Below are 20,449 nucleotides of genomic sequence, written 5' to 3' on the forward strand. Positions count from 1 at the left end.
CAGCCTGGGCCTTCCCGGAGCCTGCCCTGCAGTGCCGGTGGTGACGTGGCCGACATCGGGGGAGCTCGATCTTGGTTTTGTATATATTTGTATATATTTGATTATTTCTATTATTACTATTACACTCTTTTTGATTATTATAGTTTATTAAAACTGTTTTAACTTTCCAACCCGTAAGTCTCTCTCCCTTTTCCCTTTCCCTTCGGGTGGGGGGGGGGGGAGGGTTAACAGAGAGCGTCTGCCTCAGGTTTAATAGCCGGCCCAGCTTTAAACCGTGACATCCCCTTCAGCATGTTGAGCTACAAGAGTACTTTTTCTCCGAAAATAGTTTAAGTATTGTCATCCACCGTGAAAATACCAGCTCATATGGCAGGAACATGTCTTGAGAGAAAGTATGTTTTCAGCAGAAGTAAATTCAAGTAGGTAATGAGGGAAGCTGTGATGGGTTGTGTAGTTGTGTATAAAAGCAGAGGTTAATTAGAGAAAGACACAGACAAGCTGCCAATTCTCATCTTAGTATTCACAACAGGCTATTGAACCACAGCTCTTAGCTCAGGCTTGTCTTCTGCTTGTCAGTGGGACTAATGTTACAAAATTGGTCAAGGACACTAGTCACTTGAAAATGCCTTCAATATTTAAAGGATTCAAACACTCTGCTTAAGTACCATTTTTGGCTTACTATCCATGGACCTAACAGGAACACAGAACACCAAGAAGGAAACTCTTCCAAGGAAAGACAGAGAGGAGGAATTTGAAACCTATGATGAAGCAGGATGAAATATGAATGTTACACAGGCCAGGGACTTTTTCTATTCATAGAGCAGTTTCAATGCAGCCACACTCTGCCAAAGAGAAGTCTTGAACATATTTGATGAAGGTAAAAAATCTCTTGGCACACAGGCCCAGCAACAGCTGTATGGCTGGACAGATCACTTCCTTATGGTCTGAGTAATTTACGTGAGGGTCTTGCCCCTGTGCTCACCCTTTACATGGGGCTAAACTTGCACCCAAGCTAAAGGGGTCGATTCTCTGAGCACTTACTGCAACAAGTAAGCTGTACTGCTTTTCTTGTGCCCTTCATTGTGAACTTTCTTGTGCCTCTTAGAAGACTGGAGAGTGGAGAATCAAAGAAGAAAGTAAATTTGAGCACTGTAAGTCAGTATAACTGAAGGGATGGAATTAGGAAAGAGTAATCTGAGGTATCCTTCCCTCTAGAAAGTGACATTTCTGTTTTTTAAACTTGGAAATAACAAACACATGCTTTTTCATTTACCCCAAGATTATCACTCTTATATAATGACAGCTTAAAATTATTAAAAAGCAATTGTTTCTGTGTCTGTGTGTTGGAAAATGCTTTTCAAACAGAAAAACTGTAAATGAATGAATACTGTTATAAACAACCCAGAAACAACTAATATTAGAAGTTTCTTTCCTTTTTTTTTTTTTTAATAAAAAGTTTGGGAGATTCTTACCATATTGTACCAGGCACTAACAATAAATTTCTCCTCCATTTCTCTTTGACTCTTTGTTTTTTCGTATTCTTTCTATAAAACAAACATCAAAAAAGCACACATTTAAAACCAAAGTGTAGTAAAAGTACTAGTCTATACCTAAAAAAAAATGAGGAAATACTCATCTACCCAGAAACAAGAGGATTACTACCTCCAATGAATGAAACATTCTGTCCCGCTCCTGCAACTGATTTTTCAGAGCCTGAATCTCAGGAGCTGCACCTTGGTTCTGCTTAGGATCTAAGGTGCGGATGACCTGTAAGAGAAAAACAGATTGTTTTTAATTAAGTCCTGCAAAAGCAATCTAATTGAAGGGAAAGACATCAAGGAATTACAACCTTTTAAGTCAGGTTAAGAAATGAAAAAGTTACTTACAACATGTCAGTGCTACAAAATGACACTCCAAAATGTGAAACAGAGGGATGTACAGTTTTAACAGGCTGACTGCTGTAAAACAACCTTGACAGACAGCATGACAGAGGCTCTGCCTCTGAACATCAGCCATGATACGTTAGAGCATCTGACCTGGGGACTGTGAAACAAAACTACCAATAGGAAAAAGTGACACCTAAGAAGTTCAGTATTCCAGACTCAGTTATGCAGTTCCTACCCCTAGCCGCACTATCTTGGGGCCACAGTGGTAGAAACATTTTCTCAAAGGTTTCTCTCTTTATAGCTAAGGTTTACCTACCTGTCAATTCCTCCCACTTGAGGAAGGACAGCTTTGGTCTTTATGGAAAGATGCCAGGATTCATCTACCTGGGCTACCAGGTGCTGTCATTTCTATATAGCTTTGTTAAGCCAAGAAGCATTCTGTGGCACATGCATGATCATTATGTTACTAATAAGATGAAGGGACACCTGCTTATGTTCGTATGTGGCATCCATCACGGGTAGCATGAGTGCTAGCAAACACAGAGCTAAACCAAGAACAAATCCAGCAAAATGCACAGGTTCCTAAGCCTTTAATAGAAAATAGCTTAAAACTTTTTAACAAGCTCTGGATATACAGAAAGAGACTTCACATCTTTTGTTTTTCTACCCATTTCAGAATCGTGTCCAGACACTGAAATAAAACAATGCTTTAAATTTTAGTAAGTCACTTTTACTGAATGGTAAAAAATACTTTTACTCATGAAGGACGATTCATAAAAGTGCACTATGTTTCTAAGAAAAAACACGTTAGACCTAGATAAAATTTCTATAGTGGAATGCTATAATGACTGTACTCGTCTTCACAGCAAAAAAATACTGAAAGCTGGTAAGAAGATCACAAAAAGCTAATCTAACCAAAATAATTAATGCTAGTGTTGTATAAAACACCCTCTAGTAACAGAGCACATACCAATAAACAAATCTTATTGAAAAGGGAAATTGTGACTCTGTCTTTCACTGGAATACTCTGAGACACAGTCAGCAACATAAGATGTAAAAAAAAAAAAAAAATTTAAAATTATTTGTTTAGATTTTCTGAAGACTTTTGGAACATCTCACAAGAATTCATTGAGGAAACTACAGAAGTAAAGGAAGGAAGCATAAAGTTTTGCCAAATTAGGAACCTACTTACAGATTCCAATTTAATGATACACAGCTGTAGCAAAGATCTTATTACTACCATGATCACATGAACGAAGACAGTGGTATGCTTTTAAGAAACTCAAATAAAATATCAAGGTATAGTAAGAGAAGAAATTAGACTATGATTAAGACTACAATATTGCCATTTCAAAGCTGATAGTATACTCACACAATATCATACTTAAATACTAGCCACCTTCTCAACAGATGGATGTATTAAACAGTAAAGGCAAAGAGAATGCTGAACGTCATCAGAGAAATGAAATGTAACAGCTCTCAAAGGTGGTTTGGTAAAAAAGATCACTTTACTTGGAAAAAGCATCAATAAAGAGTCCATATCAGCCAGTTTCTAAATCAGTTAGCTAATAAATAGAAACGAGGGGCAAAAGATGAACAAAGAAAGCAAAATCAAATTTAAATTGGTAAAGATGGCTCTGGTACATGTGTAATTACCTCTGCATGTAAATTCTGAGCACCTCAAAAAGAATAAGCAATTTATGAGAGCAATTAGGACCTGATGAAATCTGAAATAGCTAAAAGCTATATTTATAAATAAAGTGTATCAAATTGTCTGCTCCAGGTAAGACAGACATTACTGACTGAGCACCACAAGAAGCCTACACCATCCAGAAACACACATAAACAGATCCAGCTACCTGTGAAGGAAAGAACCCCAAACTTCTTTTCCCTCTCTGCCAAACTGATAAAACCAGAGCTTGTTGGTACAACTGTGCCTGTACTCAGTGTTACTAAGCTATATTTGTGTGTACAAAGAGGTAGAACTCTTCATGACAACTGTGCCAGAAGTCCCCAAAAGTCCCAACACAAATGCCAATTAAAGAGTACTTTTGCTCATAGAGCTTCCTTCCCTTGAGTTAGTTTCCAGTTCTAAAGAACAGCACAGCTATTTTGGCTATTTCTATACCACCAGTCCTAGTACAGACACTGCTTTAGCTGATCTATAAATTTGTCACTGAAGAGACAGAAGTCCAGAAAAATTTCTTCAAAGAAATAGTTTGTCACAGCATTAGAAAGGGTTTAACACCCTCTCCTTGTCATCAGCTGACATGAAAGCATGCTTAACAAGGTTTGCCCTGGGTGACTCTCAAAAATCTGTAGCAGTGGGTACACATTTGTACAGAGGCATCAGAAGGCCTTATGGATAGGTAGCAAAAACAAGGTAAAATCTTCTGCAGAATTAATCAGTATTAGGTACTGTAATGGTAAGAAGATACAATGAACTCACTGGGCCTTCCTTCTCTTTTACTTGCTAATGTGTATACAGATACCTCCTTCATTTCTATGCCTGCAGCGTGGGCATGTGGTGCAGTCTGTCAGAGATGGATCATTAACGTGGAACACATATACTTACACTTTTGGCCTTTTCCAAATACTTTTTGTATCTCTCTTCCATTTGCTTCATTTCTTCCTCCTTTTTCCGTAAAGCTTCTTGTAATTCTTCAATTTTGAGTGCTTTAGGTCAGGAGATGCACACATTGGAAAATAACATAATTATATTATGTTTATTTTCATGTTTTTCAACAGACATTTAAGGCACAGCTAGAATTTATTTCAGTTAAGAAAAGCTAACATAAAGAACCTGATGTAGCAGATACCATAGTTTTAACTACTGAACAGCTCAGAAACACATTAAAAATGTGTACTCCTATATAATCTCATGAGATGGCTGTTTTGTACATAAATTTTGCTTTTTAAAAAATTATTAAAATATAAAGAGAAATGGAATAATAAATCAGTCCCATTACTGAACACACTTAGAAAATGAGTTTACTACTGAATTACAGATTCCATAATATCTTTACTCAGATAAATATGTTATGATATTATTCCATAATATCATATGATATTCCATATGATTCCATATGATTCCATATTATTATGGAATAATACCATAACTCAATATCAATGAGTTATGATATTATTCCATAATATCATAACTCAGATAAATATGAGTTTTCCTATCTTATGTAAGAGGAATAATTCTTAACAGGCACAACTCTTGCTTAAATCTGCTAAACTGTTAACACCGGACACAATTTATTAGACTTGTGACATGAATATAGTCAATTTAACTTTTCCCCCACATTTTCTTAAGCAGCAATGCAGACCAGCAGGACAAGTTCATTGCATTGCCTTTTCCTGTGTTGATATAAGAATATGTCAAGTCACTATTGCTTATACATCTTCTCAGATCTCAGAAAAATCAATTGCATCATCTTGGATCAAATAGCATCTAACGTTGACGTCTGGTTCTCAGACAATGTCAGAGAATTGGCAACCCTCAGTCCACCTGTTTTGCAGCCTCATTTTCAAGTGTTCTTTCATGTTTTTCCTACAGTTTTCTCCCTAAATACTTGGAAAACACTAAGCTGGTAACAGGACCAAGTAAGGTTTTCATTGATCAGTAAGAAGATCAACAGCAGATGGTCTCCAATGCTGCAAGAAGCCATTTTTCAAAATATGCCACAATTCTTGTACAATGCCCAAGGATTCTGGCCATATCCAGGATAGTTAAAAGAATCTGAAAAAATAATTCCTGTACACTTCCTGAGTGTGGAAAGAAAGGAAGAAGGTATAACTATTTTTATTTTACCAAGACTAAAGTTCAGACCTGGATTTTTAAAAAGCAACTTGTAATTTCAGTAAACTAACTACAGAAGGCTCAATATGCCCTAACGTTTAGAATCTAGTGAGTCAGATGACTGCTATTATACTCACACTGAAGCTTATCAAGTACGACAGAATTATGTGTCTACTAGCTACTCATGAAGACCCTGAACCTCATTTCCAAGTGTTCTAACATTTCCTAAGATGTGGAATTTGTAACATATTCTGCAGTTTCAGCTCAACACAAATAAAAATTCTTTTTACATATAGAATGTATGCAATGAATACTGAACTGATATTTCTATCCTCTTCGATCTCTTTATGAAGAAAATTGCTTTGGCACAAACCAGAAAAGCTCCCATTGCTTGCAATCTTCTGCCTTGTTCCGCAATAAGTAGGCTTAAAAAAATCAATCTACCTCCTTCAATACTTCTCAGGTAAAAAGGAGCATTAATGTGCTAAAAAACAACTGGATGCTGGGTTCTGGATACCATCTGAGCAACATGACATATATCCTATATTCTCTTTGACCAGTGTCCAAAAATTTTCTCAAATTACAACACAGTTCTGAAAACAGACTGAAGGAATATACATTGGGAGTAAAAATAACCTGGTGATGGCAGCAAGGATCTCCTAAATTAATTTTGTGGGAGACATGACAGTTCTGAACAGCTGGGGTTCAATCACAGGTATGACAGCGACTCAGTATTTCTATGGGCATTGTAATTTCTTACTGCAGTGGTCTCCTAAAATGTAATCCCCAGCATTTCAAGTGTTAGAAGCATCTTTTTGGTCACCATAGCTTCCAGAGAAACTAACAACATACATATCACTGCCATTTAAAATGTACTTTTTGTTTATCTTGCACCTCCTATAGTATTATAATTAAAGACCTTGCACATTAAATACTTTACAAAGAAAAGAAATGGACTGCACAGGTAACTCACAACTGTTATTGCATCTTGGTTCCAAATCCTCAATAATAGCTCGTTTCTTCTGTAGTTCATTGTTAGCTTCATGGAGCTTCTCACTGTTACAAACCATAAAAACACATATTGTTTTCCCAATATTATTACTATGCTTGAATGAACATTAAGCAACACAAAAAATCCTCAGATAGTGATATATTTCTGAGAGCATGCTTGATTTTTGCTGTAAGGTATAAGGAGAAATGACAATGTCACTGTGGAAATACTTGTTAAATAAGCTGAAAACCATTACAGTGTATGGAGAACTGTAACACCAAACAGCTTAACTCTCAGCAATTATAAACTTAATTTAGAACTTAGTTAACTGTACAATGCATGCCTAAAATAAATACTCGTAATTGAGATTACATTGAAAGAACAGCTAAACCCAAAGGCAACAGAAACTACATTTTTTTTTGCAAGCCAGTCAAAAAGTAAACAGCTCTTTGCATTTTAGGGAAGTAAAAGAGGTGCAGAAATAGCAGAACAAAATGGTAACGCTTCCTAAAATGTTACCTTTTGTGCCATAATGTATAGTAAAAAGTAAACAAATTAATTTTGTTTACATTAACATGCTTTCCTCAGAATAAAACTCTCACTTGTCTTGAGTAAAGATTTACACAATGTTAGGCAAGGTTTTCTAACCACCACAAAATGATGGTTCCTTCATCACTCTTAGTGCTTTCACAAAGGTTTTCTATGAGATGAAAATAGTATCTGAACACAGCAGCTTCCCAAACGTTCTTTGTGTTATCCAATTCCTCTTAGTTGTATATTTTCCAGATGCATGATTAATGACTGTCTGCCTTCCTTACCCTATGGAAAACACATCATTTCAAATGGCAAACAAAATAGGCAAACAAAATACTTACAGATGTTCTTCAAGTTTCTTTTTCAGAAGGATTGACTAAAATAGAAAGTTAAATATTTTATTGTAATATATTGCAGAGCTTTCACATAATTTAAAAAATATTTTAAAACATATAATCTTGACATTCTAACCAAAATCCAACTTTTTTACTTCACTCAGTTTTAGATCACAACAGTAAAGCCATGCTCTGTGGCAGCAATCCTTCCCTCCACAGCTGTGTGACTTTCCTGAAATTAGAGTGCTTTATAACTTTACAAATATCTTCCCAGGAACTAGATCAATAAAAGCAAGATCCACAAATGACAAAATTCTACGGTAGTTGTTTCAATTTCTTCTGTACTTTTGTAATTAGACTTAATAAATTAACCTGAAATTGGGAAGTGCAGCAAAATTTACTAGAAGAGCTGTCCTACCAATATTGCAACGCAATTTGCAGGAAGACATGTAGCGAATTAGTTGAAGTAAATTCCTGTCCCCATAGAATCTAGAGGGAGTAGAGTGTTTCTGACTGTAGTAGAAATTTTACCCTTTTTCTGTTTCTCATCTTTATTGATTACAGACATGTAAAAATTATCATACAACTTACAGTGTTCCACTTTCTGGTTAAATCACTTCTTACACAGTGAGTATCTTTCCAAAAAAATAAACCCAATAAATGTCTATAAACTGAAAGTAGTGTTAAGTAAATAGAAAGCCATACTCACAATAGCCTTGAGCAGAAGCCCATGCCAAGAAATAGAGATGACATTAGTATAAAGCAAAACAGCAGCCAACAGAAGAAACTATTTAGAAAGTCATGAACAGAAAAAGTTAAAGCTATGCATTTTTTCACGCATGCGCGTTTTTCTGCTCTGTCTCAGCAGCAGTTTCATCCTGTACATTTTTCTAAAACATATCACTAAAAACAAAAATATAAAAATAGTAAAGAAGCACATTTATAAATCATGTATTAAAACCAGAATTTCAAAGGAAAGCAACTGCTCTTTTGGAAAGTCATTTTAAAACAAAAATCATACAAGTAACAAAACAGTAGAAAATATGCAGTCTATTAGGCTACAACCAAAATTAAGAGATGCACGTGTTTTTGTGGAGTGATTCTGAATTGTGTTATTACCACACTGATTGAATACAAGACAAATGTAGAATGTTTAAATCAGAAACTGCCTTTTTGGTTTGCACTTATCCAGTACCAATCACATTGGTGGTCTAGCATGTGACTGATGGTCCAGAACACCATCAAAATATAAAATAAATTCAAGAAAATTAACAAGATTACTTCACTGCTTTTCCTCCAATGGTCTTTCAACAAAGGTTTAGACACACCTGGTCAACAGAGACAATTACCGTGTGCACCCAAAAAAGCTTTTAGCTTTGTTATAGTGTAAATACTTCAAAATACGTCTTTGATCACAATCCTGGGTCGTGCTTTTTCATTATTTCAAAGCTGGGATTTCTTTATCGCACTATAAAAAGGAGAGGAGCATGTAAAAACAAGCCAGCATGACTCTACTGACTTCAGAGTCAGAAATCTGTAGCAGCTAAGGATCTGCAGGTTTTGACCATTTGACTTTTTTCTTTTCCAATCCTCTGAACATCTACACCAACACCATATTTTCTGTAACAATAAAATGTTTGTATGCATCTTTCTTGGTCACAAAGCATTTGAACTGGCACTATCACTTACGTTTGATCATTTAGGGAACTATTACTTGGTTTGGACAAGAAAGGGAAAAGTTGGCAGCAGTAATGTAAGAAAATAAAAATTGAACTCTGCTTGTCTTTTGTGATCCTTGTATTGCACTTGGGTTTAGCTGGGAACAGACACAACTACTTGTCAACACTGATTCCACTGGTGTATTTTCATATGTCTTATTTGCATAGTACCAGCACTGTTGTGGGAGTAGCCCCTCTCCTGTTCATACAGATCGTATGTTCTCACAAGCAAGAAACTAACAATGATAAACAGCGCACACAATCAAAAGAAGCAGGACTGAGTTTACTCAGAGTAATCTACCCAAGACACGATATTAGGATAAAGAATAAAAGGTAAAATGTGCAATTTTAGCCACACAAAGATCATGACTATGCTTCTAGCAAAGCAGATAAATTCAAATAAATTACCCTAAAAATGGGCAAACATCACTTTTTGTTTTTTAAAGTCTCAGTCAGCTTCAAAGCCACATTTCCAAATCCTCTGCTCCTAACAAGGAATGACTGTAATTGTTGTTCTCTCATAGGAAGATCAGTCTCTTAAAAAAAAAATCCCACTTAAAAAAAAAAAAGCTTTATCTAATTTTGAGCTAGTTTTACATTTAACTTCATTCAAACATTTTATCTCTTCATAATAGAACATTTCTATAACAAAACTGTAAAAATCAGCAAATGTACACTCACTATTTTGCTTTTTCCTCCCACTGCTAACAAGTTCCACTTAACAAAAGACCAGAAAAAATACTTATTATGGTGTGGTTTTAGAAAACAGGTATCCTACCCAGTATTAAATTGCTATCTTTCTTTTACATCAAAAAAAACTACAGAAAAAAGTCTTTTTGCTGGAAATTTCTTTCATGCTTAAACAATCCAAAGGAACAGGTCTGTCCCCTTTCTGAGGATAAAGTTTGGTTTTGTTCTGCATGTTAAGGCTGCAGGCAGATGGCTAGGGTCTGGCCTGAGGTTAAGCTAACTTAGCAAGGTGAGTGAAACTATGGCACATGACTTGAGAAAATTGCTTGATGAGACCGGTAACGCTGTGAGAAGATGACAGAAGTTATAAACAGCACCATGGGGGATGGTCAGATTTCACAGACGCCAAGAGTAATCATAGAATCATAGAATAGTTTGGGTTGGAAGAGACCTTTAAAACTCACCTAGTTCAACCCCCTCTGCAATGAGCAGGAGCATCTTCAGCTAGATCAGGTTGCTCAGAGCCCTGTCAAGCCTGACCTTGAATGTTTCCAGGGATGGGGCACCTACCACCTCTCTGGGCAACTTGTTCCAGTGTTTCACCACATGAGCAAAGTGGCTGAACTTCACAGGTAACCAAACAGGTAACAGAGTTTTAGGGAAATGCTGAGTCAGGAGGACTTAGTAACTATATCAGAAACAGCATATAAGGCCAAGATTGCATATGTAACAGTATGAGAAACACCAGATTTGGTATTGATTTAGCAAGACTAGGTCCAGTGGAGCAGAAGTAATTATAAAACTAGGTTGTTTATACAGGATGGGATTAGGTCAGAGAAAGGGAGAACACAGATGACAAAAGAGAGTGATAATAAGGCATGCAAATGATGTAGTCGAAGTTATTCAAGGTACCTGTTGAGCAGCCCTACACATGACCACTGCATTCTGCAGGACAATAAATAAAACCTGCTATTCTGACCACACTAGGCATATCTGAGTTGATTCTGTAGTCTGGAAGACTGGGGTAAGGAGGCCTTTCCCTGGGTAGCAAGGCAACAGCCAGGATGGACTAATCATGCATCCCAACAGGATGTGTCTGGCTATTGCAGGCCTAATGGCACTGGGATCTTCCTAACATCCGCCTTCCACTGCACTTCAATACAAAATCAAAAAACTGCTTCCCCATGTGGGCCTCGGCAAGCAGCACGCACCATTGCAATGATACTTGCCTGGTTAGGATAGTGCTTTTCCTACTTTGGGTAAGCCTAAAAATTGCTTAACTTTGAAAACAAAACTAAAAAAAAACCAAACCCAAGCCCTAATAATACACTTCTGGACTGAATACAAACAGGATCTTCAGTTTTCTGAGTTGAGCATATTTATAGTATAAGTATACAGAAATACGGATTTCAGTGCATTGTTCCAGGAAAGTAGTGAAAAACAGAGGAACCATGCTGAAAATGACACATCAATGAACTGTATGCCATGTCTTGCCTTATCCTTTTTCTCATGCTTCTGAAGAATCACTCTTTTTGTAACAATATCTTAAGGGTAACTCAGGTGGTCCTGGCACAAGTTCCATCTACTTGAGCTGCTGGGTTTAACTTTGAGGTTTGCTTTGCTTTGTGTGGGAGACTGGATGAGGTGTCTGTACCTTCAGAGGTTCTTGCAGTCTCAATACATCTCTGAGTCTACACTCTCTCTTTTGCTTCTTTAAGAGTAAATTAAGTCCTACACACCGAACTCAGCAAAACAGGCCATGGGATTAGTGCCTATAAATCACCACTGACATGGTCAGACCTACACAGAAGCCAGGAATGCAGCAACTGCATCATGAACTTGGCAGATCTTCTTTGACAAGGGCTGCCTGGTACACACAGCAGGCTGTATAGTGGTGTTGTGATGGTGGTGTTTTGCTGTCAACAGAATCATCTCAGATAATGCCTACGCAGGCTCCAACCAGTCCTGTAACTGAGCTGTAGACACGTCCTAAATTACTGTCCAAAACAGAGCCTCAAAAAGGGACACAATTAAAACTGCAGTAAGTAAAGCTGAATTCAATTAGACAGGGATCATTTACAATATTTAATATCTGAGAATAATTTTTTCATATTCTTGTTCACTCTGAAAAATCTGATGTTGGCCAATAACCAAGACAATAAAGAATATCTCAGAATCACATAATAGTATGGACCTATTTTAAAATGCATTCTAAAATGCATTCTAAGTTACTTAGGAAAATAATCTTATTTGAACCCAACTAGATGTTTCACTTTCATACACTTTATTCTGAAAATTAAAAGGATAAGCTAAATTAAACACACTCTTAAATGAAAATAAGCAGCTAGTTAAAACTTCCACTGTTTTATACAAATTAGTGAAAACAAAACCACAAAAATAGAAAGCAACACATTACAACTTCTTGCCAATTAGTAACACAATACACTGAGATTGTGAGCATACACTGTGCACGTACAGTCCTGCAAAATCACTGCTTTCAGGAAAGTTCTAGAGCTTCTTCTCTCAAATACAGGAGATGGCAAACACAATTTTTGAGTGGAAGACTGAAAGTTGTTTTCCACACTAACTCTGCCATGACATGTATTCTTACATTAAAAATAAAGTTAACTCTGTATACAGAAACAGAAAAGGTTGCATTATGTTGAGCGTCTAATTATTTGACTGTTTTTTTTAGTTTTGGCCTGCCTGGCTTCTTGCATTACAAGATACATACACATCCACAATTACAGAGCTTCCACTAGCAGAAAAGGCCTTAACTTTCATTAAGAAAACTAAACCAAAGTAACTTCAGATACTTTATTAATACAGAGAGAACTAACATTTCCCTAATTCCTTGCAAAACTCTCTATTGTAATTAATTTTAACACTAAGTTTACTATTGGAACAGACACAATTAATCAAATAAAACATATTTGACACCTTCTCTACATAGGATAGTTTTCTTTTCTAGACAAATGTCTTGCTATGTCTTACAACCTATTTATAGAAACACAATTTAGTGATAAGACCATACAAGTAAATATGGAAAACTATCAGAAATCTCCATTTGTGTTTTTCTTTCACATTTTTTTTTACAAAAAGTTGAAAGTTTCAAAAATGGTAATTACTTGAATGTAAGTTTGATGTACATTTCTACTTACATCTTCAGCTTTTGAACCTTGATCTTGCAAAGATTTTTGTAGTTCTTCAACCTGGGACTGCACTTCTAGAAGTCTCTGATTTACCAATCTAGGAAAAAGATTACATTCTGTTTTTCAGAATAAAACAAAAAACTGCAACAGGAAGCCTGAGATTTTTAGTGTCCAGTGTTTTCAGGTCATCTACACAAGAGATACAAGACTGTATTTTATTCACAGAAAATTTACAACAGCAGTTAGAGCATACAGCAGTTCCAGAGATTATAGCCTGTAGACATCCAGAACATTCTGATACTCTTCCAAGACAACATAAATGTATGTATTAAGAAATCATTTCTATATACACAAAACAAGACTATCTAACAGTTAGTTTTACTGTGTGAGAGCTACTACTAGCTTACTGCTTTTACGCAGTCGCAGAATCCTATAAAACTGTAGGTTGGAAGAGATCTCCACAGTTTGTCTAAATCCAACCTCATGCTTAAAGCAGGTGCACTTGCAGCAGATTGCTGGGAACCATGTGCAGTCAAGGTCTGGACATTTCTAAGGGCGAAGGTCTGACAATCTCTTTGAGCCTCTCTTCTACAGCTCAGAAATTTCTTCTGGGAATGTTTTTTACCTTGTATTTAGTCAGAATTTCCCCATACTCCATATAGTGTCTGTTGCCTCTTGTCCTTCCACTGTCAATCTCTCAGAAGAGTCTGGCTCTGTCTTCTTGACATCTTCCCCTCACGTAGATGGAGATCACAGTATTATCTCCTCTATGCCACCTTTTCTTTGGCCTGAACAAACCATTTCTCAGTCTTATCCCACATACCACATGCTCCAGCATCCCTCACCTTAGCAGTATTCTGCTGCACTCCTGTACAGCCATGTCTTTCTTGTACTGGGGAATTCAGAAGTATATGCTATGTCCAGATGTGATCTCACAAGTACTCATGAGAGGTGAAGGATCATTTTCCCAGACTGACTGCCTGCAGCCTGGCAAGGAAAGCCCAGGTCACAGTCAGCTGCAAGGTCACCAGCTGACACACTGTCCTTTGCTGCTCACTGGGACTCCAGGGCTTTTGCAGCAGAGCGCTCCCCAGCCTACTGGTCCCAGCCAGCATTGCCAGGGTCCTCCCAGCTGGAGACAGGGCTCCCATCAGCTCATTTCTCCAGACTGCTGAGCCTCCCTGAATAACAGCTCTCCCTTTCAGCATATCAATCACTCCTCTCAGTGTGGTATCATCCTCAAATTTGCTGAGGGTATAGTCCCTCCCATCAGTCAAGTTGTTAATAGAGGTGATGAACAGCACTGGTCCTGGTATTGATGCCTGAGGAACTGGTTGCCAGTTGGATTTTGTACCACTGATGATAATGCTTTAGGGCCAGCTGTCCAATCAATTTTCCACTCACTCTACTGTCCACTTATTCAGTCTATATCTAACCCTTCTGAACATAAGGATACTGTGGGAGACTGCGCTAGGGCTAAGGTAAGCACCATCCACTGTTTCACCCTTCTTCACATAGGCAGTCATCTCATTGTCAAGACAATTGGATAGTTAGGTATGATTTGCCCTGAATAAATTCATGTTGGCCTTTCCCAATTACTTTCTTGTCCCTCATGTGGCTGGAAACAGATTTCAGATGGACTTGCTTTGTGAAATTTCCAGAAAATGAGCTGCGGCTGACCAGTCTCTGTAGTCCTCCAGACCTTCTTTCTTGCCCTTCTTGAAAGTGAGTGCAGTATTTACGTTTTCCCAGACTTCAGAAACCGTCTCCAATCAAAGAGGAAGATTGGGGAAGATTAGATATAGAGCAGATTCAAAGCTTACATAGAGAGCAGCCTCACAACAATATCAGCCAGCTACCTAAGCATGTTCAGGTGCACAATGTCTGGTCCCATGGATACATGGTCTGTACGCTGCTTGGCTTAATCTAGCAGAGTCAGCTAGAGCAGGTTGCCCAGGAACACATCCTGTTGGGTTTTAAATATCTCCAAGGATGAAGACAACCTCTCTGGGCAACCTATTCCAGTGTTCAGCAACTCTCCCAGTAAAAAAAAATATGTTCTTACATTTAGATGAAATTTCATGTGTTTTTATTTCTGCCTACTGCCTCTTGCCCTGTTACCAGGCATCACTGAGAAGACTCAGGGGTAGGGTCTAAGATCTGCCCTGAGCCTTCTCTTTTCCAGGCTACATAGTCTCTATCCCTCAGAGTCTCCTTATATGAAAGATGAAAGATGCTGCAGTCCTGTAATTGCATCCTTGTGGCCTTTCATTGGACTGACTCCAGTAAGTCCATCTCTTTCTTGTACTGAGGAGGCCAGTATTGGACACAGAACAGTCAAAAGTGTATGGCATTGTTAGAAAAGTCAATTGAAAAAGAGGACAAAACGTCTTACCTGTTCTCTGTTTCCAATTCATTCTTCCGTAAGTTTGCATCATCAAGAAGGCTCTGCAACAAGGCAATCTTTTCATTGTCAGAACCTTCTTGGTTCAACTTTAACATCTTGTTCTCATGCTGAAGGCGAATGAGTTTCTCCCTAAACACATAAAATACAATTTTGTAGAAAAAATTAGGGTTTGGCACTTCTAATTTTCTCCCTGCATAACCTTACGACATCCTTGTAGTACTCCTGAGTTGCCTCCTCCTTCTTCCAAAGGTCATAAACGCTCTTTTTTTTCCTGAATTCCAGCCAAAACTCTCTGTTCAGTCAGGCCAGTCATATTCCCTGCCAGCCTGTCTTTCAGCACACAAGGATGGCCTGCTCCTGTGCCTTTAAGATTTCCTTCTTGAAGAGTGTCCAGCCTTCCTGGATTCCTTTGCCCTTCAAGGCTGCCTCCCAACGAACTCTGTCAACCAGGCCCTTAAGCAGGCCAAAGTCTGCCTTCCAGAAGTCCAAGGTAGCAGTGCTGCTAACTCCCCTCCTCACTTCTCCAAGAGCTGAAAACTCAGTCATTTCATGATGACTGTGCCCAAGACAGCCTCCAACCATCACATCACCCACAAGTCCTTCTCTGTTCTCAAACAAGAGGTCCAGTGGGGTGGCTTCCCTAGTTGGCTCACTCACTAGCTGTGTCAGGAAGTTATCATCTCCCACACACTCCAGGAGCCTCCTACACTGTTTCCTCTCTGCTGCACTGTATTTCCAGCAGACACCTGGTAAGTTGAAGTCCTCCACAAGAACAAGGGCTATCGCTTATGAGACTTCTCCCAGCTACTTATAGAATATTTCATCTGCCTCTTCATCCTGGTTGGGTGGTCTATAGCAGACTCCCACCATGACATCTGCCTTCTTGGCCTTCCCCCTTATCCTTACCCATAAGTACTCAACCCTTTCATCACCATCGGCAAGCTCTAGACAGTCAAAATACTCCCTAACATACAGGGCTACCCCACTGCCTCTCCTTCCTTGCCTATCCCTTCTGAAGAGTTTATAACCATCCATTGCAGCACTCCCATTGTGTGAGTCATCCTGTAATCTCATGAGAAAATTTTATTAATATTATGCTTTACTAAACACATATAATTGATCAAATACAAGAATAGGTTAGTTTGGTTACTGACTGAGCATTACCTAATCTGCTAATGTAGAACTGTCAAGAATTAATAGTTGCATATTGTGCAGGAACAATTATTTATTGTAGGTCTAGGGGACAAGAAGGGAACACCTGGTCTTAACTGGTAGATCGCCAGGAGACATGCAAGAAAAGACAAGTAGGGTAAAGTCAAAAGTGGCAGGTGGAGACTGAGACCTCCGACTCCAAAGGAAGGAGTAGACGCGCTGCCCACCCTTCCGAAAGAGCATGCGCAATGTTTTTCTGGGTAGCGATCACTTTAAAATGAAGCGAGGAAGAGATACTCCAATCAGAGAAAAGAAGAATTTGAATAGCACCAATAAGAAAGTGTATTAGGAAAATATGATAATTTGTTCCCTATAAATTTGTGATGATTTTGTATTCAGGTTGAGCTCGTTTTTGTGGAACACCACCTAGCTCCCAGCTTTGTACAAATCTGCAAAAAAAAAAAAGGAATACCTTGACCCTGTGTCTATTGGATGCATACTGGGTAGAAGATACCACTTTTGAGCAACAATCCCACCATGTTTCTGTGATTGCAACTATATCATAGTTTTTCAGCTGCACAATGGCTTCCAGCTCCTCCTGTCTGTTGCCCATGCTGCATGCATTGGTGTAGATGAACTTCAGCTGGGCTATTGATCCTGCCACTTTTCTCTGGGGAGAAGCCCTAGTTCCTATGTGACTGTTCTCCGGTGCTTCCGTGGTTTTTAATGCATCAACACATCAACAACCCTTATGTCTTTGCTGCCACATGCATCTCCATCCCCTACCTCCGCTGAGATGGCTAAGGTGCTGTGTGCATTAATACAGGGACATTTCAAATGTGCTCATCATGGAGCAGACTGAAGGACCTCACTAGCACACCATCACTCAAATACTGGCATGCTGCCTGTGGTGGTACAACCCCTGCCCCTGACCCCAACCCCCCAGACACTCTAAGATCTCAGGATAAGCCCCACTGTACTGTTATCTTGGCTACAAGCACAGTGACTTGGGCATCAGGCACCCTCTGGCCACACCTGGGCCAGCTGCTGCCTGGATGGTACATCAGGACCACTCTGAGATCTCAAGATAAGCCATGCATGCTTTGGGAAAACCTCCCAGGTGAGCTGCTACCTTGGTTGCAAGTGCAGTAGCCTGGGGCTGGGGTGGCCAGGCACACCCTGGCCGCACCTGGGCCATCTGCAGCCTGAACCATATACCAGAAGGACTCAGCACTAATTGTGGCCAGAATGGAAAATACTGACCAAAGCCAATCATCTCAAGATCCTATAAAGAGCGATCCAAGGTGAGACCTTTTGAGCTCTCGGGGAGCGCAGCAGACTGTGTGACCCCGTGTCTCCCCCTGAGCTGAGACACTTCTTGGGGTAGGTTTTGCAAGGATTGAAAGATCGTCCATTGACATTCATGAGGACTCAAAGGCCTGATTTCATGAGGTTCACCAACCATCCATTGATGAATGCCAGCACATAAAATTGAGCAATTCATGAAACTCACAAAAAGGGAAATTTAATCATAGGTTAACCTCTATGTGTGTGTGTGTAATTTGGTTCAGAACTGTTTGCCTGTCTGTATGTGTAATTTGATTTAACCTCCATCTGTATGCAACCCTGCTGTAAGTTATGGTCACCCTTGCCCTTTTCGAATCTTTAACTAAGTCGCTAAGTCATTTTGATTGTAACAAATTCCACTGAATCGCTCTGTTAAATTGGCTGATGATTAAATGCTCTTAAAAACTATACAACCTAATCTTGTGATCTATCTCAAATATTAATAAATCATAAATTGCTGCCTAACCCAAGCCATGTAACAAAATCTCATTTGCGATGAATTGGTGTAGTCGGCAGGATGGCAAATAGTGTCACCGATTACTTACAAAAGCATGGTATTAATCTGAACCCTGGCTTCTCAAGAGAATGGACCTGTGATAACTGGTATAATTGGCAAGCACTAGAGAAGCTGTTAAATGCTGCAAGGGGTTTGACTAAAGATGGGAAAGCTAAAGCTATAATCTGCAAAATGTGGGAACATGCCTGGAAGCTGCACGTAGAGAAAGAGGGGAAACAACCCATAAAATACAAGATCTCCAGAAAGGAAGAGAAACGCAAAACTACTGAACTGCTACTATTGGTAAAAATAGAGCAACTGCAAAAACAACTTAAGGAAGCTCAATTGAAAGAACAAAAGCTAGGAGAACGTGTTGAAATGATGTTAACACAAGCCCTGAAACCTCTTGACATAGTTCAGGTCAGAAAACTGATAGTGCCCCCTGAGGACTGGGATGGTAACATCTGGAATAACTTCGATAATAACAGCTCAGACAAGGATGACCTCCTATATCCTCCTGAACCTCCTCAGTTTACAGTCAGACCCATTATAAAAACTGAACTGCACATGGGTCCACAGGGAGGGTGAGGTCCAAGTACCTGCAAAACAATTCCATTCAACTTGATTCAGAGAGCAAATTTGCAAGAACATTACACCACAAGCCAGAAGAAACTGAAACTGAATACCTATGGAGCATGTCTTACAGGGGGAGACAGAATTTTACTGAACCCTGATGAGGCTAATGGCTACTGGGGCCCTGTTGTCTTTTTGAATGCTAGTCCTGACCCCCTCCCCCAAGTGATCCCCATTCAATAACAAGTAGGGTGGCATACTGGGCTGGTGGAATAGATATCTTGGAGAGACAAGAGCCTTTGTTAATACCCATCAGATCTTTAGATCAGCTCTCCACAGCTATTACAAAAGCTGACTGTATTCAGGCCATGCACAAGCGTAGTTCTTGATGTTCCCATCTCTGCAACTGTAGACCTCACTATGCTAAAGCCATTAATAAAGGGAGCCCCTGCCATGCTCAAACCTTATCCTGTTGCAAAATAAGACGAGATCAAGAGGGACACAGATTTTAACACTGTTAGCCATAAGGGATGTTGTCAGCAACGAAGATGACCAGCAAGGAACCCTACTTCAAAGAAATCTCCCCACTTGTGCAGTATTAATACATGACATTATAAATCATGGGATGGGATGATGTATCCAGTGGAACAAAAAATATAGGTTGAAATGTTAGATCCGGTATCATAAAAGGGGTAACCTGTTCAGTCTTCTCCACCAAGACTCTTCCTTTATTTCTTTTACAAGAAACAACGTATCCCACTAATAACACTATGTGAGCAACTATTACACTAGACATCAGCATCTTCACCTCATCATATATACTGCTTTGCCCCCTCTTCACATTAATCTGCTGGGATTAATATTGATAGCAATGACAACAATGGCTACATGCTCCTACCCCAACTTCTCTTTGCCTGTTAATCAGAGTAGGTATAATTGCCACTGCTCAAACACAAAGCCTGCAGGATCATGCACTAGGAAGACATACAGGAAGTGTGGGCCCATCAAAAGGAGGGAAAGTGGCAAACAACTCATGTAAGTGCATGCATTATGTGGGAACCAGAAGGTTTTCTTTGTGAAAGTAATACTCTTAAAGCTCAAAATACCTGTTTGGACAGAGAAGAAAATATTTGCCACTTTGAAATACATCCCAACAATGTTCCTAAAACTATAGTTATATATATTGGAAACGGATGTGTATGTATGAGAACACTGTGTGATCCTTGTGAATAGATGATTTTGTTCACAACATAACTAACCACTCTAATCTATGCGTGTGTAACTTTTCTATGGCCATCGGTTGTGATTTCAGTTTTTCTGTACCCATAACTACGCATGAAGATTTGTCTTTTGATTACATGCT

General features: G+C 38.9%; 1 protein-coding gene across 4 annotated transcripts in view; it reads right to left on the reverse strand.

Annotated features, from left to right (window-relative positions):
* HOOK3 (hook microtubule tethering protein 3) overlaps positions 1-20,449 on the reverse strand; it is a 111,705-nt gene that overhangs the window by 11,657 nt on the left and 79,599 nt on the right. For all 4 annotated transcript variants that reach the window (XM_068422202.1, XM_068422200.1, XM_068422201.1 and 1 more), the window contains 7 exons: positions 15,507-15,647; positions 13,121-13,208; positions 7,558-7,592; positions 6,665-6,747; positions 4,462-4,562; positions 1,663-1,767; positions 1,473-1,544 (listed from right to left, as the gene is read on the reverse strand). In XM_068422202.1, coding sequence (XP_068278303.1) covers positions 1,473-1,544; positions 1,663-1,767; positions 4,462-4,562; positions 6,665-6,747; positions 7,558-7,592; positions 13,121-13,208; positions 15,507-15,647 — 625 coding nt within the window. The remainder of the gene's footprint in view (positions 1-1,472; positions 1,545-1,662; positions 1,768-4,461; positions 4,563-6,664; positions 6,748-7,557; positions 7,593-13,120; positions 13,209-15,506; positions 15,648-20,449) is intronic.

This window comes from Nyctibius grandis, chromosome Z (genome assembly GCF_013368605.1).
Source record: "Nyctibius grandis isolate bNycGra1 chromosome Z, bNycGra1.pri, whole genome shotgun sequence".
Classification (NCBI taxonomy): domain Eukaryota; kingdom Metazoa; phylum Chordata; class Aves; order Nyctibiiformes; family Nyctibiidae; genus Nyctibius; species Nyctibius grandis.